Here is a 24827-nt window from a genome sequence, read left to right as displayed (position 1 = left end):
AGGGCTTGATCCCAGGACCCTGAGATCATGACCTGAGCTGAAATCAAGAGCTGGATGCATAACCAACTGAACTACCCAGGTGTCCCCAAAGTAGCATTTTAAATCCCTAAGCTATGTTTACTAAAAAAATATTATTCCTTGCAGAGCCAAGTTACATAATAGAATTCCTTTCTTAGACAGTCTTTTGTTTTATCTGTGGTTAATTAAGTGCCTTGTCTTTTTCACTTGCACATTTTGCTATACATATATATATATATTTATATATATATATATTTTTTTCCCCCTCCATGATATCAGTTGTTCTTAAATCCTTTTCCCTTAGAAACATTTCTTCTGGAGTTTGCTAGTTTCTTTCTCAATATGGATTGGCTTCTCAGCTGCACAGTGATTCGCCTAGAACATCTTTTAACTGCTCTCCCAGTCTGGACCCACTTTGTCTTAGATCCCATGCCTCCCTCCTTCTGGATTTACTCCTTTGTTTAGCTGGGGTTTTCTGTTTGTTTTGTTTGTTTGTTTTTGTTTTTCATCACCAGTGGCATCTTTAAAAAGGGTGTTCGGAAGGCAATTTTTAGGAGTTCTTGCATGTTGGAAAAATGCCTTTATTTTGTCTTTACAGTTGATTAGCTGAACACGGACTTCTACGTTGAAAATAACTTGGCCGTTTTCCTCTCTCTGTGCATGCTAACTGGATTTTTTTTTTTTAAGATTTTGTTTATTTATTTGACAGACAGAGATCACAAGTAGGCAGAGAGGGGTAAGCAGGCTCCCCGCTGAGCAGAGAGCCAGACATAGAGCTCGATCCCAGGAACCCCGGGATCATGACCTGAGCCGAAGGCAGAGGCTGTAACCGACTGAAGCACCCAGGTACCCCGCTAACAGGATTTTTTAAAAAAATCTTCCCTCTATGCCCTGCATTCTGTTTTTCAACCAGGTTTCCATCCTTCTGTCTGCTTACTTCCATCTCTCATTCATGTTACAGGCTTTTCATACTTGCCTGGTAGAAGCTTGGGTATGTGGCTGGGATATGTGGAAATTAGACAACTGGATGGTGAGCCACTCTTTTTCCTGGGGTCCCCTGAATATCAGGATGTGGTTCTCTTTCCTCTAAGCTCATTTAGTTTTTCTAGAGGATAAATTCTACTATTTTTTTGCTTGAGGAGCAAATATCCAAAGGCCAGCATTTTACATTAGGAGAAGGGAGGGAGCCCCAAATTAAATGACTCTGTATGTACAATTTCAATGAATTCCCTGGTGTTCAACTAATTCCCTCTGCCTCACCTTACCTCCTCCCACTCAAGTCCTGAGACTCCCTGCAGTTCTAAGGAACAAATAGGCTCCCATCTCTTCTGCAGCACCCCCTGGGTGCTTTTTAGCCCATGGCTTCCTCTACTTTGTCCAAAATTTGTTGAGATCTTCTGTCTGCCAATATTTCCTTTTCTCTCTTTATCCTTGTAGATGTATTTATTCTTTTATTACCAATTTTATGGAGATTTGAAAGTGAGAAAAGATTGATGTATGGCCAATTTGCCATACTGAGCAGCAAACCATGTATTACTTTGAGAATAAAGAACATAAACTTTAAATTCAAATAGCTATTATGACCATAATTACACAAAGCAAGGATATATATTTTTTTAAATTTATCTGATAGACAGAGATCACAAGTAGGCAGAGAAACAGGCAGAGAGAGAGAGAGGGAAGCAGGCTCCCTGCTGAGCAGAGAGGCCACTGCGGGTCTTGATCCCAGGACCCTGGATCATGACCTGAGCCAGAGGCAGATGCTTAACCATTGAGCCTATTTAATACTCATTCTTGCAGACTTGTTCTGAGACTGGGCTACTTCCGTTGTGTCAAAGTTGGATCCTCTTTTAAGAATCAACAGACTTACAAATATTATATGGAAAATGTCTATAAAAATTCCCAACTTAACAACTCTTTGTGAATTTTATTTTTCCTTATTTTGTAGATTCTTTTATGGAATTATCTTGAGGTTAATGTCAAAAAGTGTAACACATGTTTTGTGCACAGAACAGTTAATGATATAAATATCTAAAAACTGGAACCCCTTCTTATAATTCTCCCTCTTTTCAGTTCCTTTCCTTTATCCCAGGTACCCTAATTCTTGTCATCTCATCTATATTCCTGAGGATGGGGGGGTGGCAGAGGGAGAATTTAATAAGTCACTGTTTCCTTAGTATGAATTAAAACAATATATTTCTCCTTCTCAGAGCTTTTGGCTTTAAAAGAGGACTTGTGAAAAGGAGAAATCTCTCCAGGATTTTCCTACAGTTAAATCAAGAGTGGCACATGTCTCATGTCTTAGATCTTAGGCTCCCATATCAAAATCCTTACTATGAGGGTGCCTGGCTGGCTCAGTTGATAGAGCATGTGGCTCTTGATTTCTGGTGTTTTGAGTTCAAGGCCCACATTGGGTCTAGAGATTCTTTGAAAATAAAATCTTAAAAACAAATCCCTACCAAGGAGTTTCAGGCATTGCTGCCGTGGGTGGGAAGGTATAAAAACAAATTTACCTTCTTACCCCATCAACTAATAAATGACTGTGGAAAAGCCTTTGGATCCAAATCCTGAAAGGGCAGCTTGCCCTTTGGTTTCTTTGAGTTTGGCTTTGGATACAGGCTCTGAAGGGACAAGGATTGGTGTCCCTTTCCTCACTGAAGCCCTTTTTTCAGCCCTGCCCTTACCTCCTTCCTCAGTCAGCCCTTGCGAAGAAGCTTACCAGTAAATGTATCAGAAAGTTCTGGAGATGGCTCTCCGAAGGAAGAAGGTACATGTGCTTCTATCAACAGATAATATTAAACTTGAGTCATCACTGTCTAATTTTGGGTTCCACGTTTCAAGTTGTACGTGCCAAGCCATTTGGTCTCACACTAGTCAGACACATGCATTGTGAATCCTGGACTCTCATTTCATCTGGGTAAGTTTCTATGTGCTTGTGTAGGGACACCTTGCTTGGGTTATTGACCTTAGTGCGTCCTTGCCCTTCGAGAGGGAAGGGAGAGCACCGGTAAAATGTCTCATTTGTCACTGAATACTCAATAATTCGCTACCTGGCACTGGGCCATACACATAGCCACCCAAAAGAGATGTCTAGAGCACATGAAAGGACTTCTAATGAAGTCAGCTAGACTCAGTTGAGTCCAGCTTTTTACAAAGAGACTTTGCTGAGAAAGGACTGGAAGTTCTAACATCCTAAAAGTGTTCCAGGGAAAAAATATGGCCAGTTTAAAAAAAGCCAGTGTAGCAAAGCTCCCAGCCGGAGCCTAAGCTGCCTCCATCCATTGTAAGGATCTTAGATGATCAGAGCGTAACAGGCAGGATGATAGCTGGCCCTCCCAGGACGGAGAAACCTATGAACTCATCCTACTGCAAAAAGGGTCAAGCAGGCCAACCTGGGCCCATGAACAAGCCTTAGTCATCAGTGAGAAATGGTGACGCCAGAGACAACACAATGTCTGCCACTTGGATTTGACCCCAGACCAGCTCTAAATGTGCAAAGGCACTAAGCAAGTCACTTGATCATGCTCACACACTAGGCAGCACAGCTTAGAGCCCAGGTTTTGAGGTTACCAGAGATGGGGTCTAAGTCACAGCTCCACTTCCTAGATAACCGTGACGTCTGTAAACTAACTTCTATTTCCTGACCTGTGAAGGAGAGATGAAATATTAACCTGCCAAGTTGCTGTGAAGATTAAATGCACCTGCACCAGAAACCACTCAATGAAGGATGGTGGCCTTCATCATCAAAGCCAACGCTAATAGAATACAGTTGACCCTGTTACACAGAGTGGGTGTTGGGGCGCCAATTCCTGAAGAGTGGAAAATCCATGTATAACTTCTTACTCCCCCAAAACTTAACTACTAATAGCCACCTGTTGACTGAAAGCCTTACCCATAACACATATAGTGGATTAGCATGTATTTTATACGTTGTATAGATTGTATACTACATTCTTACAATAAAGTAAGCTATAGGAAAAATATTAAGAAGATCACAAGAAAGAAAAAATAAATACATTTTCAGTACTCTACTGTATTTACTTAAGAAAACCCACATATATGCGGTCCACACAGTTCAAATCCGTGTTGTTCAACGGTCAACAATAGCTCATTGATAAAGTTTCTTCCAATTCTAAGAGTCCTTAACAGTTTTGGGATTATAATGTTGATTTCTAGAACAACAAAACTGAATGATAAAATCAATCCAATTAGATTACCTGGATAAAAGTTAAGGGGCATATTATCTCCTCAGGCAAATAATATATTCTATGTTAATAAAAAAAAAGAAAATTTAAAAAAATTAGGTGGCATATTATAATGGCCTAAAGATTACTACGTTTATCTCAAAAAGGTTTGAGAATGGTAAGAAGTATTTCAGGACCATACCCACACAGCTCACCACCATCTCCCACTGTTGGGATCAAAGGAGTTTGCTTTCTACAGTTTATAAGTTTGTGGATCTAAACCAAACCCACATTCTGCTCTGGGAATGCATGTTTAGGACAGACATGAATCACAGCCCTGGGCTCTCTCTTTGTCTTAGAATACTTTCCATGAAAGTATTCTTTTCACTTTGTTGAAGGACAGGATGTTCTAAATCAGTGAATCACTTTTATTTATAAAATAGAATGGATGAGGTGACATCAATGAAAATGGCAGAATAAGGATCTTGAAAAATCTGCTCTCCACAAAAGCAATGAGAACAAAGGCAAAAACTGTCAGAACCAACTGGCTTGTGCTATTTCACATTCCAGGCTGCTTGTCCTGGAAGCCTAACCTGAACTAAAATCAAATTATTTTTGACTGAGTCCATCCTTACTCATAGTAAACAAATCATTATTAACTCACAGCATTCATTTAAAACCTATATTTCAAGGGAGACAGAGTTATTACCCAGTGACAAAAAATCCAGGTGTCTTGACTGCTTGCTGCCAAAGTCAACTATTTCCATTCCTCCCATTAAATAAGAAAAGTAGAACTAGTCACCTCCCATTCTGTACAGAGCCAAGAGAAGAGACAATGGCCGACAGAAAGAACACACTGGGCGAAGACATGAAGCACCGTGGAGAAATGGGACCTGATATGGCTCAGTGGAGACAGCTGAACTGCCAAGGGAGCAGGCTGATATGCTCCACAGAACCCAAGAGAAGGTCAGGAATTTTAGGCATGAGGCCCCTGTGAGGTGGGAATGTAAGGTGGAGAACTGGTAGACCTCCTCTCTCCAGGTCCCTCCACCTCCCCAGCTTCCTGCATCCTAAGCGGGGCAGGGGGTGCATTTCTGGGGCAATTGCACCAGACAACTGGATGCAGGAGTCCCAGGTACGCTGAGGGTAGGAGCCTTTACCAAAAACAGGAATTAAGTTAACTTCTCCACACACCAAACGGTGAGACCCCCCCAGCCTTTTCCCTGACTCAGCTTCCAGAACACCGGCAACTGGCCTATACGCCAAGCCCTGGCCTATATGCCAAGCCCTGGCCTATACCCCAAGCCAGAGGCCGAAGAGTCATTTTGAAGCTACTGACATGTGCAAAAGAAAAGGCCCAGGGGATACCCAAAGGAAAAACCATGTCCTCCTCCCATCAATCCACTGTGAAATACACTGGACATAATCCCCATCTGCATCAGCGTCCTGTGCCCCCAGCTTCTAGGGAGGGCCACCTTCCTAGGCTTGTGGTCGCATCACTCCAACATCTGCCTCTGTGACCACACTGCCTTCTCCCCCTTCTCAAACCTCACCCTGCCTCCCTTTTATAAGGACACTTGTGAGTGCATCTAGGACCCACCGGAGAATGCAGAACCATCTCCCCATCTCAGGATCCTTCATGTCAGCAGGGCGGTCTCTGCCACATAAAGTAACATTCACAGGTTCTAAAAATTAGGACATGGCCACATTTTTGGGGCCATTATTCAACCCAGCACACCACCCACATACAAAAAGTTTTCAGTCAGCCTTTCAGTTTCTCACATTTGATTGTGGGATCAAAATTTTTTCACCTTTGTTGGCTATCTGAACTTCTTGTTACATGAATGGTCCACTTCTGGCCTTCATCTGTTTTACTTTTCTTTTGAAGTTTTTCCTCTAGATTGTTAAGAGAAGTTTAAATAAGGCCATTAGCCCTTTATCTGCTGGATATGTTGAAAATAAGTGTTCCGAATTAGCCTTGTTTACAGTTTGTCTTCTGATATACAGGAAATGTTAAATGTTGTGTGGTTAAATCAAATACTTCTTCTTTGCAGTTCACCCACTGTCCTGATCTCAGAAAATCTGCCTTACCCTAAAATTAGACATAGACTAATATATTTTCTTCTGGTTTTATGCTTCATTTAATTCTTTTATCAATATGAAATTTACTTCATTATGTGGTAGGAAGAATCGAACTTAATTTCTAAGTTATTTAACCAATTGCTCAGCAAAAAATATTCTCTTCCTTTCCTTACTGATTTGTCATACCATCTTTATCAAATACAAAAATCCTATATAGTCTAGGGTCTGTTTCTGAATTCTGTTATCTAAATTCCTCTTTCAGATGTTCACCGTATATCTTTGTCTCCCTGGGATTTTAGCTACAACTAGGTAACTCAAGCCATCAAACCACCCCAAAGTAATTTCATATTGCTTTAGTCCTTCAAAATATGTATATAATTATTTATTTTTTTGGCATTCTACTAGTTAATTATCTAAGGGAGTACATATTTACCAAAACACATGGCCATATATTTGGAAATCTGTAGAAACAGGAAGGCATTTTCACATTTTTGAAAGAAACCAGAGATACTTTTCCTTTTTGTTGTAAATACAATGATCTATTGAACATCTCTGATGATTTTACTAATTAATTAAATGAATAACTACCATGTGCCAGCCATTTTTCTAGGTGTTATGTATACAGGACAAAAACAGACAAAAGTCTCCTCCTACCTGAAGCTTACATTGTGGGAGGAGACAGATAAAACAGGATAGATTAATGTCTGAGAGTAGTGTATCATATAGTGATGAACAAGATGGAGAAAAATAAACCAAGGAAGGGGGAACAGGAAATTCTGAACAGGTGACTGTTGGTGACTTCACTGAGAAGGGGATATGAGTCAAGACCTACAGAAAGGGAAAGAGCTTTTACTTTTCTTCTATACCTTGACACAAATGGGTTCTTTACTTTGAAGTTCCTGGTATATCTTCAGATATACTTTAAGTATATCTTAAATCAATTACATTAATCATTCATTGCTTATCTACTAAAATGATCAAAACGTTAATCTTGATATGTCAAAATGAACCACTGCATATTTTAAACATCAAATTCATCATGTTTTAATTGTCTGCAATATACTTACAGGAGTGAAGCAGCCTGTTGGAAATCTTTGAACTGTAGAACGAAATACGAAGCTCCTATGTGGAAAAAAAAGAAAAAAAGATGTTCTAAATCTATTTTTTAATATGGGAACATTGTTAATTTTATTTCCTGTCTCTCACTAAATATTTGAAAATGCTAATCTAGAGATGATGGGCATAAATAAGGTTTAAAAGCCATTAGTATTGGTTAAATATATAAATTAAAAGGCAAGAGTGAAATTATTAAAAGCAACTTAATAGGTGTATAGTTACCTGGAAGCGTGCTTGGGAACCAGTGCAGGAAGTAGATCGTATTGCCCTGGTGAGAGCTTAACTGACTGCAGAGAATGGACGAGGACACCAAAAATAGATTAATACAGGTCTTAAGCTCACTTTATCTTATTACCTGTCATTTGTAATCCTTTATTTTATGACCATACAGTGTTATGTCATTTATTCTCAATCTTAATAGTGGGAAAAGTTCATTTTCAAAGATGAAACCTGAAAACATTCAACAAATAGTCCTTCTTCATGGTAAACTTTATGATAGTGTGCCTGAGAGGGTGCATAGAAGAATTCTGTAAAATTGATCATATTTTAAATGTACTAGACCTAACAAATCCATTCAACTACCATTTGGTGAGCCTGCTATGTGGGTAGAGCACTGCTAGGTGTGGTGGGGAACATAAGGGTAAGGGAGATATGGCTCCTGGCCAGTAGGAGTGTGAAAGCACATACATAACAATTTTTTTTAAAGATTTCATTTATTTATTTGATAGAGCAATGAAGAGAGAGCACAAGTAGGCAGAGCGGCAGACAGAGGGAGAGGGAGAAGCAGGCTCTCCACTGAACAGGGAGCCCAACGTGGGGCTTGATCCCTGGGCCCTGGGGATCGATTAACTGACTGAGCCACCCAGGTGCCCCTATGTAAATAATTCTAATATAAAATACTATAAATAAAATGATAAAAGACAAATTGGAGACTTGGGAGTTGGGAGAGATTAAAACCAACTAATGACCCACACCTAATCTCACATACTCAGCGGTGAAAAACTAAAAGATTTTCCTCTAAAGTCAGGAGCAGGACAAGGGTGTTCACTCTTTCCATTCCTATTCAACATAGTATTGGAAGCCCTAACCAGAATAATTAGGCAAGAAAAAGAAATAACAACCTTAGTGTCCACTGATGGAGGAGTGGGTAATGAATATATACATCTGATAAAAATGCTATATATGTGTGTGATCCTATGTATGATCATACTTGTGCGTGTGTTTGTGTGTGTGTATCAAAGGAATATTATTCAACTGTGAAAAAAGAAATCCTGCCATTTGCAACAACAGGGTTGAAACTGGAGCACATTTTGCCAAGTGCAATAAGGCAGAGAAAGACATACTGTTTTGTATCACTCATATGTGGGCTCTAACGATCGTACCTCAATAAAGCCAGGGGTTGGGGCGGGATAATTAAATAAATAAATCCACCCTAGTGGTTTAAAGATGGCAAAGACTGAAATTTGATTGGGGTTTCAGGGAAGGCAGAACTTCCTCGAAGCGGCCATGGAGGACACTTTAAGGAGGAATGTTGCAAAAGAGACTGTCTGTCCATTGCCAAGCTTGTTGCAAAGTACCTGGGAAGCTCCGTCGTCTCTGGATCTACAGGTATTAACCCAGGAGTATGTGACTGAAGGGAGTGTCAGGAAGTGGTATGCACAGAGAGGGGTGTGTGACAGAGAGGAGAAAGAGAGGGAAGGAGAACTAGGAGCCAGGGGAAAGAAGACTGACCCAATCTCCAGAAATACCTAGGTTGAAGGAGCTGGCAAGAAGGACTTGTGTTACAAAATCCTGGAAAGAAGCCTCCTGGAAGTGAACAATCTCCCCCACCCCTATTATTTTAAAACCAGGTTTAGAAATACAAGGCTGCCTCTGCTGAAAATGAGGCCTCCAAACCCTGGCATAATCTGCTACAAGGAAGTTCAGCTGTTATATTTTGCCCCACAGCTGTCTTTCATATATTAATACCATTTTGATTGCAGGGGCAGCTTTTTGTGGCTACAGTGATAATATCAGTAAATACAGATTTTATGATGAAATACATACGTTGTCCTGATGCACCTGTGCCTTGTTAATTGTTCACTGGACATAATAAACACCAAGGAAACATGAGTTTGTTTGTTTGTTTAATCATACCATGGGAGCACAGGAATGTATTTTAAGCCAGCGCTTTCTTTGGGGTCATAGCATTTCAGTTCAGGTCACTATCTCAGAGTCCTAAGAAGGAGTCCGACCACAGGCTCCACGCTCAGTGAGGAGTCAGCTTGAGATTCTTTCTCCCTCTGCCCCTCCCCCTGCTGGCACACTCACGCTCTTCCTCTAAAACAGATAAATAAATCTTTTTAAAAATACACAATAGGTTGTTCCATCTACATTTTGCATTTCATTATCCTAACATTTAAGTCTCTAGTTCCCTATAATATTATTTGTCAGCCCCTCTTTGGGCACAAGTTTTCTCTCCTTGGATATTTTGTCAATGCAAAACCATTCTGTTGAAAATTCCACCAGCCATTATTTTTACCATGCAATGCTTTTCAAATTAACGTGTCTTCAAAGACATCATCTTCACAGCTATAAACACAGCTAACAACGATCAATGAATCACCATATTTTCTCAACATTAGTCGGCTCAAGTCATGATCCCAGGGCTGCAAGATCAAGCCCTACATCGAGCTCTCTGCTTAGCAGAGAGTCTGCTTGGGATTCTCTCTCTACCTCCCCACCCCCATTCTCTCTCTCTCTAAAATAAAAATAAATAAATCTTTTTAAAAATTAAAATAAAATAGGGGCACCTAGGTGGCTTAGTCGGTTAAGGGTCTGCCTTTAGCTCAGGTTATGATCCCAGAGTCCTGGGATTAAGCCCTGTGTTGGGCATCCTGCTCAGTGGGAATCTGTTTCTCCCTCTCTTTCACCCTCTGACCCTCTCCCCTGCTGTGCCCTTGCTCACTCTCTATGTCTCTCTCAAATGAATAAATTTAAAAAAAATTTTAAATAATAAAAAATTCAAAAATAAAATGGATACTTTGGCTCATTTCTTCCCTTTGGCTCATTTTCTAAGTTAATAGGGGTGCCTTTCCAGCCTGACAATCCCCCTTTGACCTGAGAGTTGGAAGAGGCGGAATCGCCAAATTTGTTTCCTTTTATGTGAGCTTCATCTTCCAAGGCAAAAGCCTGGACAGAAGTTTGAAGCAATTTAAAAATTTTGTTTCTGATTTTCATGGACATGTTCCCAACCTATGAAGTAAATAAGATAAGTTTTAAAATGGAAAATGTAATGAGATAAAATAGAAAAAATGTTGGAAAAAATTTTGATTTCTTTACAAATGAGCATGATTGGAAAGAATATTACTTGCTTGCATTCAAAGTCTACAGAAAGAACAAAATAATGGGAAGTCTCCTTGTGCCCTATGTAACCCTTACTTCTTAAATGGAAATCACTGTTAATGATTGCTTAAATAACTCTCAAGAAAGGAAGCATTTAATATCATATATAGGTATATCTGTTTTCATTCATACAAATGAATTACACTATAAATATTGGTTGCTTGAGTATTTTATTAATATGTATCTTGGAGATGTTTCCATATCAACACATAGATTCACCTCACTATTTTTATTTATTTCAATTTTTTCTTAAGATTTTATTTATTTGACACACAGAGAGAGATCACAGGTAGGCAGAGAGGCAGGGAGAGAGGGGAAGCAGGTTCCCCACCAAGCAGAGAGCCCAATTCGGGGCTCGACCCCAGGACCCTGAGATCATGACCTGAGCCGAAGGCAGAGTCTTAACCCACTGAGCCACCCAGGCACCGATTTATATGCATTTTTAAAGAGATTTTATTTATTTATTTGTCAGAGAGAGACGGAGACACAACACAAGCAGTGAGAGCAGCAGGCAGAGGGAGAAGCAGGCTCCCCCACTGAGAAAGCAGCTTGATGTAGGACTTGATTCCAGGACCCTGGGATCATGACCCAAGCTGAAGGCAGACACTTTACCAATGGAATCTCTTACTATATGCCTTTAAAGCTGCTAGGAATTACCAAATTACCTTCTAAAATACTTGCAACAATTTGTATTATACAAAAGAGTGTGTGAGAATATGTTTCCATACCCCGTTTGCCAATAACGGGTATCATCAAACTTAAACTGTTGATCATCTGACAGGCAAAAAAAAAAAAAAAAAAAAAAAAAGTGTCTAGCTGCTTTTGTTCTTTTGTAATTATTTAATTATTAGCTGAAGCCAAGCATCACTTTGTGCCTTTTTCTTTTTTTTTTTTAAGGAACTGGTATGTCTCTTTGTGAATTGCCAGTTCATAGCCTTTCTTCATTTTTAAGCTAGACTATCTATTTCAATTGGATTATAAGAGAACGTGACTCTATTCCAGGAAACAATCTTGTACTGTACGTTAACTATCTGAAATAAAAATTAAAAAAAAAAAAAGAACATGACTCATTTTTACCCTTCAGTGTGAAAGTGTGGAAGCCGCATGGTCACGGACTCACTGGCTATAGACAGGGGCGGAGTCACTATCTTCTTCCTTTCCTGTGCATGGTCAGGAGACTGGCACAGACATAGCGGGCTTCAGGTTGTTCAGGAGCTCCCCAGCACGCTGATTTCAAGTTTATACTTTAACATTTCCCATTTCAGTCATTTGATCCATGTTTTTAGTTGAAAACATAAACAGTGGATGTAAAATGGTACCAGATTTATTATATTCTGCAAGAGAGAGATGCAGGATGGCACAATTTTTCTGTAAAAGCATTTGGCAATGCATCTCTAAAGACTTAGCTGCATTCCTTTCCCCAGCTACTCCACTCTGTGACTAACAGCAGAAAATGCTGAATACATCAGGATATGTCCTTCTAGTAGAATACTATGCAGCTATTTGAGATGATGTAGAGAACACATAAGGGTGTGGAAAAGATTCACAGTATATTTCTAAGAGGAAAAAAGGTCTGGTTTCTATTAGTGGTGAGCTAGGTTATTTGGATGATGAGCTTTCTCACTGCAGACAACTACTAGAAATGAGGAATAAAATATTAAAAGCAAATAAGCAAGAGTTTTTAAAATGACAAGAAATTGCTAAGCAGAGAATAAGGAAATTTAAGAACCCCAAAGCAAGTCATAGCAAGAAGCCAGAGAGGTTTAAGTGGCCAAGTTTTGCCCAGAGGATGTTTGCTGGTTCAGACTAAACTCAGCAGAAGAGCAGAGATGCATTTTCTTATGAGGATCCAGAGGCCAAACCTTAGGCCCATCAGTGATGGTGATCTAATGGGGGTCCTACCCACAGGAATTAGAGACCTTAGAAGAGCACTTTCTGAAAGTAAGCCCTCCCATATCACCCAATGCTAAGAGTCTGTACACAGAGTTGCCTTGGTGCTAAGCAGAATTGAAAAAGGGGGAAAAAATTTACTACTGAGAGACTGTAACTATAGACTGTTCCCTTTCACAAAGTGCCATCCCTGGAGTGCCCCAAGAATACATGAGCAGTGTATTTCAAGTGGCCTCAGATTGGCAGCTACCCCCTAAAGCAGAACCAAAAGCAAGCCTTCCCTGATGGAAAACACTTTCATTTAAGTCTTAGGGTTCATGAAAATCAGTTTTGAGGATCAGTGAACAATGTACACAGGGTCAAAGAAAATCACACATCCAAAGAAACAAATAGAGTAAGACCCAAACAGATATCAAAGAGCTGGATCGTTCATTCATTCCACATTCAATGCATATTAATCATCAGACACTGCTCTAAAGGCAAAGATGTAACAGTGAGTAAAAAAGATAAATACTCATGTCCTTATGAAGCTCAATGGGGGAAAACAGACAACAAATAATAAATGCAAAGTACAAGTAAATTATAAAGTATATTGATGGCTACAGATGCTAAAGAAAAAATAAGAAGGGCAGGATTCCCTCCTAAGGTCAGGAGTGTCAGTTGGTAAATTTAAATGGGGCTTATTGAGAAGGTAACACTTGAAGAAAGACCTGAAGAAGGAGATGGAGTGAGCCACGCAGATAGATGGAATAAGAGCATTCCAGAAGAAGGAAGATCCAATGCAAGGACAGGTGCAAGTGGCAAGCTCAAGCAGCAGCCAGGAGACCAGGGGCAGGAAGAGAGGGAGATGACGCCAAGTCCCAATAAACCTGCTGACCCTGAGAACAGCCACTCAGAGGTCACACCCACTGTCACAAAGGTTCTCAATAAGGAAGGAGATGGGTTTGGTGGTTAGTTGGTTGGCTGGCTGGCTTTATTACCCCCTTCTCACTCCCAGGGAACATTTGGCAATGTCTGGAGACAGTTTGGGCTGTTACAACTGGGAGAGGGATTGCTAATGGCATCTACTTAGTTTATGGCATCTAATTATCCAGGAATGCTGCTGAACATCCTACAAAGTTCAGAACAGCCCCCACGACAAAGGACTATACCATCCAAAAATGTCAATAGTGCCAAAGTTGAGAAACCCTGACTTAGACATACAAGTGCAGAGGTCAAGAAAGCAGTTGGATACACAAGTTCGGAGCTCAAGAGAGAAGTCTGGGAAGGAGATATAAATTTGGAAATCTCCAACAATTAGATGGTGTCCAAAGCCTTGGGGCTGAATGAAATCACCAAGGAAGTGAGTGTAGATGGGGAAGAGGGTCACGGGTGCTCGTACATGAAGAAGTCAGGGAGAAGGGGCTGAAGGAGGTGAGAAGAGAGAAGAGGGAGGGCTGAGGATGAGGACTTGGGGTTTTGGAAAGAGGGGAGATGTGAGATAATGCCACTTGCAAGAGTGGCCGAGAAAACACCAGGGAAGTCTGTTCAGTGGCAGGAAAGGTGAAGAATTTAAAATGAGGCCAGTCATTCAGCAACATGGATGCAGGGACTAAGTTCCTAGAGACTTGGACTTAACCAGTGTGAAAGCCTTGCTAGACAGGTAAGATAAGCCCCCTGGGCAGGGACTGCGGGTGTGTGCATGGGGACTCTAAAGTGACAAGGACCTGAAGCTCCGCAAGGAAGGAAAACATCAGAAAGTCAGAGGCACTGAAAAAGGAGGTCAGATCCATGGATTAGGGATGGGGAGGACAGAAAAATTTGGGGAGGGGTTAGGGTGCTAGGGTGAGCGAACCAGAAGATTAGGAGAGGGTGAGAAGAATGGGTTGCCTGCAGTTGAGACTGTGGAGGGTTAAAATGATTGGTCTTGAGAAACTCTAAGGAGTGTAAAAAACAAAAAAACAACAAAGCCAAGAACCCCAACCGAACAAACAAAACAACTCTAAAGAGCGAGTGGCTGAGGCAGAGGAGAATTCAAAAAACTGAAAAGCCAGGTTGTTGGAAGATCACACACGGGTGTATTGAAATCATGACAGGCGCTTTGGAGAGAGTGGGGGCACGAAGGAGCTGAAATCATCCAGAAATGATTGGGAGAAACCCAGGGGCCACTGGAGGATGGCAACAAGGCCAAGAGATGCTCATAACACTGTAGACAGGGAGAGACACAGCCCCACATCTGCACATATGTCCTACAACAAAAACCTATTACTCCTCCAACATAAATACAGAAAGAATTATTGTAAAAATCATAGGGCCATCTCAAACATTCTTTGGAAAGAGCCAGACATAGATGAGTATACACGCATGCGCACGCGCGCGCGCGCGCACACACACACACACACACACACACAGACATCCACATCTGATCAGTCTTTGATACAGATGCTCCAGTGAGTTACATGCATCAGAATAAAGGTGTTGAAAATAGCAAAAAATTTCTTACAAATAAAAAAGCAGCACTAATGCGGGTATAAAGTGAATTTTCTATTAAAAATTGTGAAACTGGAGAATATAGTTCCATATTAATAAATAACAATGTCTACTCTATCTACTTCAGATTCAAATTATTATTTCACTGAGCTTTGCGTTTAAAAAAACAAAACAAAACAGAATTGTGAATTTTATTGGTGAGTAAACAATGCCACATCTGAATGTCTCTCCTCCTGAGAACATTGTCGTAGATCCTTTGAAAACAGCAAATTAGGCAAACATCTAATTCTTCCATTTTCTATAGCACAATCCTTTGCGGGAAGTCGGGAGAGAGAGGAGAAAGAAACAGAAAGAGTTTGTTTTCAGGTTTTATCTACCCCTCTGGTTAAGCCAAATTCTTATGGTCTTTTAAAGCTTTAGATTTTGCCTAATACCAACCTTCTATGTTTTCTCCTTTCATCAGTGGGCCTTGACCTACCCTCAATAACCCCTAAAAGCAAGAAGAGAGGAAACAGAAGGGCAGTAAACAGTGGTGCAGAATGAGGAAGGAGGATTCTGCCCTGGGGGTGGCCAGAATGATTTCACATGTAGCATGGTTACCCGATACTGAGCCATAAAAGTCAGCATAATTTAGTGTTTGTATTCATCCACTGAAGCAAACAGGATAAGATTTACCCAATGAACATTTATCACTCTGCCCTGTTTCAAAGCCATAATTTGCAAAACAGTAGAAGGGTTTCCCTGTTAGCTATGACAGGCTCATCCTGCTGAAAATGTCTTGTCCATCTCCACAACCACAGCCCTTGCATATAATTCAACCTCCAGTGCAATACATTTCTTCTCATGTTATCACAATATTCTGATAAAGTTGTAGGGGTTGATACTAATACTAGCTTCTTTATAAATGGGAGGCCTGGGCCTCATGGGTGGCTCGGTCAGTTAAGCATCTGCTTTTGGCTCAGGTCATGATCCCAGAGTCCTGGGGTTCGAGCCCTGCATGGGGATCCCCGCTCAGTGGGCATTCTGCTTCTCCCTCTGAGCCTCCCCTACTCATGTTTTCTTACTCTCTCCCTCTCTCTCTCTCAAATAAATAAATGAAATCTTTACTAAATGGGAGGCCTCAAGTCCCCAGTCCCAAAGGCCAAGTTATAAGTCTCTCTCTGCCAGCCTTCCACAGTGTTACGCCCCTCCCTTGAACACCTCCCTTTATACACCCCCGAACTCTGCCGCTCGTTCACAGCTGGAGGCGCTCTGGACAAGGCACCAAATTGGGCTCAGAAACTCAGTAGGTACTGCCTTACCTACCCTATCTACGTGCCTCTGAACAAGTGACTTAGTATCTACTCACTATGGTTTTCACATAAAAAATAGGGGTAACATCTGTTCTGCCTATTTCAGAATGCTGGGGAAGAACAACTATGAGAATACGTGGGGAAACTCACAGTAAGCTATTAAGAGCCACATAAATGTCATGTATTATTCAAGGTCCGGCTTGGGTCCTACTTAATCTCGGGAGCCTTCCAGCTTTTCAACTCAGCCTACACTGAATACCCCTGGCATTTCCTGCCATGCTATTTATCTTAGCACTTGATATATTTGTTCTTGTATTCTTACTCAAATACTCCCCAGTCAGGAACATCTTCTCTGCACAGAACCTAGCCCAGGACTGGAAGCACAGCAGTGCTCTTATTTCCAGTGTTATGAATGAACTGGCAGAGCAGAGCGTAGAATGTGACCTTCCTGGTACCGCAGGGCTCACTTCTACAAGACATTTTTAAAAAGCTTTCCCTATGGTATCTGGTTATATTCACACTCTAATTAAAGGGCACTACTTACTGGAAAAATTTTCTCTTTGGAAGAAGAGGGTACACTGTATGAACTGCCTGAGGAAATAGAAGTATGGCCCAAGCACAGATAAGTTTCCAGAACCTCCCCCAAGTCAGGGGAATCCCTCCAAGAGTGCCTGGAGAGGGAACAGTTTTTCCCAGGTATTCTCAGGTTAAGGAGGCCTCACAGGGGAAAATCATGCTGGACGTGACGTACTTGCAAATCAGGAAGCCCTTGTTTGATTTCTGTAGGCAATAAGGCATCCTATAGGTTTTCAATTTCCCCTGGGGAAGAGGCACTCAAAGTTCATAGGATATTCTCCTCAGGGGCTACTGGTAGCTTTTCCACAAAAACCCAGCTGCTAGGAACACCTTACCTGATCTTTGTAAACTGGCGTGCTGGCACTTGACCTTGGTTTGTCTTTAAATGAGTATGAGGCCAGCTGCTTCTTTAACAAGTCCAAGAAGTCAGGAGGTGCGTACAGGGGAAGGTCATTTAGTACCAGATTGTTTCTTTGCACAAGAGGTGGTCTTTTCCTTCCTTCGTTTTTAAAATTGTAGGTTGCTATCACTGGATTTAATAGGGATTCTTCAATGAAAGTTTTCAAGTGGTAAGTGCCAGGGATAGGAGTATTCTGTGGAAAATTGACATCATTTTTCAGATCAGTGTGCAAACTGGTAACAGCTCCTAAAACAGCATTCTTCGAAGGGTCACTCTTAAGAAGCATTACTTGCTGTTTTAAGGTTTAATAAAATTTTATCAAATATAGTAAACACTCCTGACAACCCTATTTCAAGAGAATCATGATTCCTTTCTGAGACAGTTGCTGGATGATAGCAAATGGGTTGCGGCCATAGTTGGAAGTTATTAACTTTTTAAAAAGTAACTTCAGAGATACAAAACCTTGATATGCAATTGGGCTATAAATGTCAGGTCTCTCTTGAGACCACTCAGGATAGTTTCTTGACTAAAAAAAAAAAAAAGTTAGCCTACTTCTGCTGGGTGGGTACTACATGTTTCTCTCTAGCCCTCAAATGAGAAGCTGAAAAATAAGAACATGAGACTGAGGAGGAGCTGGCAGAACACGTGGTTTCATCAGCCCAATAGGAGGTTTGGTACTTTCACAGCACAGCCACAGTGTGGCTGCATGGCCGGACCTACAAGTTTAGTCCCTGCTGCTTTTGTGGCCGAATTTCCACTTAGCACCTAGCTTGGTTCTACCATTAAAATAAGTTCCATTTCAAAAAAGTTTTGGCCCATGGGCCCCTCTCTTATGAAGGGTCTGGACAGGAAATACTTCTACAATATGGAAATGCTATCTCTTGCATAGGGGATCCTCTGGTCTTTTTTTCATCTATTACCACCTTGCTTTCCTAAGTTGACCATCTTAACAGAACTTCTCACAAACTCGATACCATCTAAGATAAAAACTGAAACTCAAACCCCTTTTATAGAATGGAGGCGTTTTCTTGTGTAAGCTCACAAAGATCATAAACTAGATTGATCTTATCTAGATATCCTGTAAAATACCTAGATTCCTGGAGTTGTTTTATTTTGTCCTGCATCCAAATTTTAAAGTTAGTTTCTCAGTCAGATGCTGGTACTAAAAATTATAAATAGGGGGGTGCCTGGGTGGGTCAGTCATTAAGCAACTGCCTTGGGTTCAGGTCATGAGGTCCTGGGATCGAGCCCCGCATGGAGTTCCCTGCTCAGTGGGAAGACTGCTTCTCCCTTTCCCTCTCCCCCAGCTTGTGTTCCCTCTCTCACTGTCTCTCTCCCTGTCAAACAAATAAATAAAATCTTTTTAAAAAATTAAATAAATAGATAAATAAAATTGTAAATAGGAAATAAGGTCCACTGTTTTCTTACAATTCTTAGTGACTTAAAATTTAAGGCTGATTAAACTATCAAGGGAAATATGAATAGAAAGAATAAAAACACACATACTGTTAATGCTATTCTCCACCATCCTTCTCTTTCAACAGATGATGTCTTTCGCACTGGTTTCTATTAACAAACATAAAATGTGCTTACTCATTTGAGAGGTGATCCATGGAAGTTAATTATAAATATATTTTATAAAACATTTGCTTGACGAAATCAATACCTGTGTCAAATTGGTCAGCCTGAATTAAAATAAAACTACATAATGATAAATTTTGCCTGTCATATTTCCTTAAATTGCTATTTTATGACTTGAAGTGCTTCTAAGTTCCCATCTAAATTCCCTTTGGAATTAAACAGCCTCATCTCAAAAGACATGTCATAAGGAAAATTAGATGTGACAAAAAAATTTGGTGTTCTTACGAAGGAAAGAGTCATGTAATTGACCAAAATTGTATCATAATAGATTTACGGTTAAGGTTATTGGGCTGGAAGTTCAAGGTGAAAGTGCATAGTCATCAAATTAACGTGATATTGGGATACAAATTCCTAGTGATAGGGCAAATGTTGAAAACTGCCCTTTCCTGTTTTTATACACACTATCAAACATGTGTAATACAAATATGATACAGCTAGTTCTCTCAGCTTGTCTAGCCAGATGTGACACTAAAGAGGCAGAATGACAGAGAAGCCAGATCACCTTGGGCTTGAACTTGAGCTCTGTCACTTACTAACTAGGAGCACTAGGTAAGTTACTTAACCCTTGCGAGCCTCAACTCCCTCTTAGAAGTATAAAAATAAGGCATAAGAAGGTTGGCATGAGAATAAGTCAATATACATTTAAAGACTTGGATCCAAACCCGGTGCTCAATAAATGGTTCCCTTTATTTTTAGCACCTCACCTGCCCAGTTAAAAAGCAGATGATTTTGGTATTGCTCAGTTTCCAAGGACGCTCTTGGTTTCCACCTTAGGTACCTTATACCTATTTATTATTATCCCACATTTGTTTCAGCTTCACCACCAACAGAACACAGTCGTATAGTTTTTTCCTTTTGTACTACTTTCACTAGGGTAAAGTCATTAAAACAATAAATTGTACTTCCATTTATAATGCTTTTGTTATTACTATAAAATGTTATTTTGAGCAACAATGCATTAGAAATAATAATCACTAAAACTGATATAATTCATTCTTCCTTTTTAGCAACTTATACCCACTCTACTTATGAGTATCTCTGGGCTTTAGTTTTACTATGAAATATGCATTTCTCTAAAAAACAAAACAAAACCCACTGTTTCTTACACAGTGCTAAGTCTGAATTTTTCCCTATATGTTCCCTTTATTAGATTTATGTTGAATCTTCTCTGTCGCACATTTACAGTCACAGAAATCAAACTTTCTCAGGCAGGTCAAGACAAGTCTCCCACCTCTCCCGGGGACCAGGAAAATGAAGTGGGAAGAAGGGAGAAGTAAACAGTACTTCTAAAGGAAGGTCATTGGCAGCTGCTGTTTTGTTTTGCCCAAGGCAAGCCAGCTAAACTCCACCCACTCATCACCGCAAATTCATTTTAGGGCTGAAGCACTTTACAAAAGATAGGCTAAACATCTCTTGCCCAAACATATTTAAAAACTAAACGAAGGTAGTTTAAGATATTTTATAAATACTAAAATACCAGACAGGGCACAAATGTGTGCGTTCGGCTACGTTAAAACCCATCCTCTGGGCAGAGGGGGAAATGAAAGCAGTTGTCCAGAGCAGTTGGTAGTATGGAAGAAGTAAAGGAAATACAGAAAATAAAGGGTGAATGGAAGGAGGAGGAGAGCAAGGGGAGAGGAAATAAAACCAAGTACACTCAGATAAAGATCAGGACCAGTGGACCGCTGGGTAGGTAGAGGAAGGCAGGGAGAGGTGCGAAGCAAACCAAGGGGCGCCAAGGCCCAGCGTTAGGGAGACGAGAGAGTTCGGCCACCGGAGCCGAGGGCGGGGCGGGGGGGGGGGCATGGCAGTCGTTATTCGGGGCCGCGGGAAGTCCGTCTGTACGGTGGAGGTGACTACCATACTGCCAGGTGCCATGTCTTCCCTTAGAGAATTGGAGGTGATGGCGATGATTGGCTGATCCATTGAGGCCTCCTCGCTCCGTCAGCGTCTGGTTGCCAGGAGGCGCCTGGGGCCCTAGGCTCCCGAGCGTGCGCAGGGGACCCGCCAGCTTTGTGTCCGGTGGTGTGGAGGGGAGGCGGGCGCACCGAGGCCCCGTGCCCTGCCGCGTGCACAGGAAATCGCTCCCCGGGTCACGCACACGTGCGGTGAGGGAGGCGCAGCGGAGCCCTGGGTGGGTCGCTGCCACAAGGGAGGCTTATAAAAGACGGTTTGTGGGAGCCTGAGAGTACCACAATCCCCACGGGCCTTTTCCAAATTACTCACACCCCCCAAGCTGGGAGACAGTGTTTTGTAGGCGTACTTCGCTTTAGCGCCAAAAATCAGCCCTAGCACCCACTTTCTAAGGCGGTTTCTAAGCTCCTCCGGATGGAAATTTTGGGGGTGTCTCTTTTCCTGCCTCTGGCGTTAGGAGCACTAGACACAGCGGGCTTCCATAGCTGTGAAACGCAAGGCCACCCCTTTTTCCTGATAGTCCTTTTCACTTTCAAGCTTTTAGCTGTAGCTTCTCAACCTTTACATAAACATTCTCATCTTTAGAAACAGACCCACCCGTCAATGCTAGTAATCCCACTTTATGGAGTACCTGCGGTTTTCTAAATACTTAATATAGAGTAATCTAATTTAATCCTCACAACACTGCAAGGGGAGTAATTCCATTTTATGGGTGAGGAAAGAGGCTTCCTTGGACAGTTTAGCATAGATAGTTGACTGGGCATCACATAGAAGTGGCAGATAGTTGACTGGGCATCACATAGAAGTGGCAGAGGCAGAGTCCAAATCGAGGTTTTGCTCCAGCACCCCATTGTCCACTATACGGTAAGGTTTCTCCTTCCTTTCACAAGTTTCAAAAGTAGACTCCATTCTTTCAACTCCCATACTTTCCTAAAGACATCTTTTTTTTTTTTTTTTTTAAGATTTTATTTATTTATTTGACAGAGATCACAAGTAGGCAGAGAGGCAGGCAGAGAGAGGAGGAAGCAGGCTCCCTGCTGAGCAGAGAGCCCGATGCGGGGCTCGATCCCAGGACCCTGAGATCATGAAGGCATAGGCTTAACCCACTGAGCCACCCAGGAACCCTCTCAAAGACATCTTAATCTCACACGTGTACACACTTTCTATTCAAACTGCTCTTGGTAAACTAGCCAGTGATCCGATCATCAAATTCAACGCGGATTCTTCCAACTATCTTGACCCCTTTTGTCACTGCTGTATTGATTACTCCACTCTCTCAGTCCTGAATCCCTCTCCTCCACTACCAGGGTTTGACCACTCCCTGCTGTGATTTATTGTCTGTCTATAAATGTGATAATAAACCAGTATCTACCCACACAGGGTGATTATGAAGACCAACCTGAGTGAAATGTTTGGAACCATGTCTGGCACAAAGTATTAACTACAATCATTCCCTTTGGAACAAAAAATTCACAATCCAATTTAATCTCCTTTCCCTCATTAAAACCTCACACTCTGATGTATACTTGGAAACCCCAAACATGCCATCTTCACGCTTTTGTGTGCCCTTATGCTAAGATGCTATTTCCTTCTTCGACAGCCTGGCAAACTCAAAAGGCAACTCCTCTGAGAAATCCTCCCTGGCCTAATTAATCCCTTGTAGCCCAAAGGACCCTATGCCAATCTTTACGGGAGGATTCATTTTGACCAATGGTTTCTCCCCTAATTTTTAAACACTTCCCAAACCAGGTTTTTGTCTTAATTCTGAGTTCTCTGAACACAGGAGGGATTAAAATATTTGGATAAATGACTAGTTTAGAGGATGGACTAGCACACTGGTTTTCAAAAATTAATGTGCATACAAAACATTTGGGGATCTTACGAAAATACAGATTCAGATTCTGAGGCAGGGCCCAAGATTCTGTAGGTGATTTTTTTTTTTTTTTTAGTGAGAGACTACTCAAAAGGGAAAGGCTACTCCCATTTCATTTCTCTTAGTGGGATTCTAAATTCAACATATGAAAATACGAGGGGAAAAAAACAACCAGACACCAAGTTTGAAATCACAACTGAAATTATAAGGCCAAGAGGCTAATAACCAGTTTCCACAAATGTATGAGATTCAATCAAGTCACTGTTCCTGATTTCACTTTCTTATTTTGGCTGAGCCTGTAAAACTGGCCCAGCTGACTAGGGACTGGTACTCTAGAGACTAAAAGAATATGATGAAAGGTACAGAGAAGTCTAGAAACCCATACAAGGTGTGAAATAGAAAGAACATCTAGATGAGAAAATAGTTTTAAGTATCTCAAAAATAGAAACAGCATAGGTCAATGACTTCAAGGACTTCACCAATAAGACAAAGCATGCAGGATAAACAAAATGTCCTCTTAAGAAAGTCTTGCAGGGGCGCCTGGGGGTGCTCAGTGGGTTAAATCCTCTGCCTTTGGCTCAGGTCATGATCCCAGGGTCCTGGGATCGAGCCCTGCACTGGGCTCTCTGCTTAGCAGGGAGCCTGCTTCCTCCTCTCTCTCTGCCTACTTGTGATCTGTCAAATAAATTAATTAAATCTTAAAAAAAAAACCAAACAACCTTTTAAAGTATCACTGAAAAAAAATTAAGTTTTCTTTTCAGGTTAACAGCAGTTTTAAAAGGGTGGGGAGGCATTTCTCTCTGGGACTACACTAAGTAGAAGTCAACAGTGCCTCTCTATGCATCAGATCTTTAATAAAAATTCTGTAAAATACACCCTAAAGAATGGATTATTTTTAACTGCAGTAGTGATTTTTGTTAGAATAATCTGAGAGCAAACATGCTACAGACAGTAGAGGGAAGATTACCAATTACCACAATCTGGCTAAAACACAACAGGCAATATGGTTAAGATGTGAAGATACCCAGTTTAACACTGTTGTAGGAAATAGAATTGAGATATGAATCCAGCTCAGTACGTACCCAGTATGACAAGTTACATAGGTAACTGCTCTGTACTTCAGGGGGCCTGGGTGGTGCAGCTGGGTAAGTGTCCGACTCTTGGTTTCAGCTCAGGTTGTGATCTCAGGATCAAGTCAAGTCAGCCAAATCTGGCTCCACGCTCAGCAAGGACTCTACTTGAGTTTCCCTCTCCCATTTCTCTCTGCCCCTCCTCCCCAAGTTGCCACACTCTCAAAAATAAATCTAAACAAAAATGCAGTATCCTTCAATTTCCTATAAAATCTAAATAATGCCAACTTTGTGACTTTTGTGAATATAAAAATCAGCAATTAATGTGATATACAAAAGTACCCCCCCAAATAGTGTGCCCCCTTCTACCTTGTTAAATACTTGAAAATGTAGGAACTGGAACTACTGAAGTGAGAAAGTTAACTTTGACTCGTATTAGAGTCATATGTGGCTCAACAGCATAGTAAGATAAACTGAACTCTTCTTATTGTAAATGTCAAGGACTATGCTAAGTGTTTTACCTTCACTACTACAAAAGACAAGTTAAAAACCAGTTGGGTAAATTATACCCATTTTGCAAGTATGATAACTGAAACTTAGATAATACTGACCTAAGTTTACTCAAGCAGGGATCTGAGAACTTGTTGAAATAAAACTCCAAAGCCCGTGTGATCTTGCTGGCCTTCCTTTTGACTCAACAGTTCCATGTAATGAAGGTCTTCCTATTTAACTGATTGTCTGCCTAATATGTAACAATGTAATTCCCCATTAAGATTATCAATGCCTATAATTTCCCTTTAAAACCCACTTCTCTCTCTTGTCCTTCAATAACCAGTTTTTTATTTTCTGGTAGAATAAAAATGGTATTAAAATAGTCCAAGATGGGCAGTAACCTGCCAAAGGGACTTCCCCCCGGAA

At 41.0% G+C, this 24827-nt stretch overlaps 1 protein-coding gene across 2 annotated transcripts in view; it reads right to left on the bottom strand.

The window, feature by feature from the left end:
* The window catches only part of STPG4 (sperm-tail PG-rich repeat containing 4), a 38444-nt gene extending 17369 nt beyond the window's left edge, over window positions 1–21075 (bottom strand). The window contains exons 1-6 of one of the 2 annotated variants that reach the window (XM_045077728.1): window positions 20913–21075; window positions 18918–18977; window positions 17347–17604; window positions 7623–7687; window positions 7352–7406; window positions 6002–6098 (exon numbers count right to left, since the gene is read on the bottom strand). In XM_045077728.1, the coding sequence (XP_044933663.1) occupies window positions 6039–6098; window positions 7352–7406; window positions 7623–7687; window positions 17347–17604; window positions 18918–18977; window positions 20913–20978 (564 nt within the window). In that variant the 5' untranslated portion in view covers window positions 20979–21075 and the 3' untranslated portion in view covers window positions 6002–6038. Of the gene's footprint in view, window positions 1–6001; window positions 6099–7351; window positions 7407–7622; window positions 7688–17346; window positions 17605–18917; window positions 18978–20912 lie in introns of those variants that run through there. The other variant, XM_013056356.2, reaches the window with a different exon arrangement.
* Window positions 21076–24827: the final 3752 nt, after the last annotated feature.

This window comes from Mustela putorius, unplaced genomic scaffold (assembly GCF_011764305.1).
Source record: "Mustela putorius furo isolate JIRA1106 unplaced genomic scaffold, ASM1176430v1.1 tig00000224_pilon_pilon_pilon, whole genome shotgun sequence".
Taxonomy (NCBI): Eukaryota; Metazoa; Chordata; class Mammalia; order Carnivora; family Mustelidae; genus Mustela; species Mustela putorius.
This window is presented reverse-complemented; position numbering and strand designations above follow the sequence as displayed.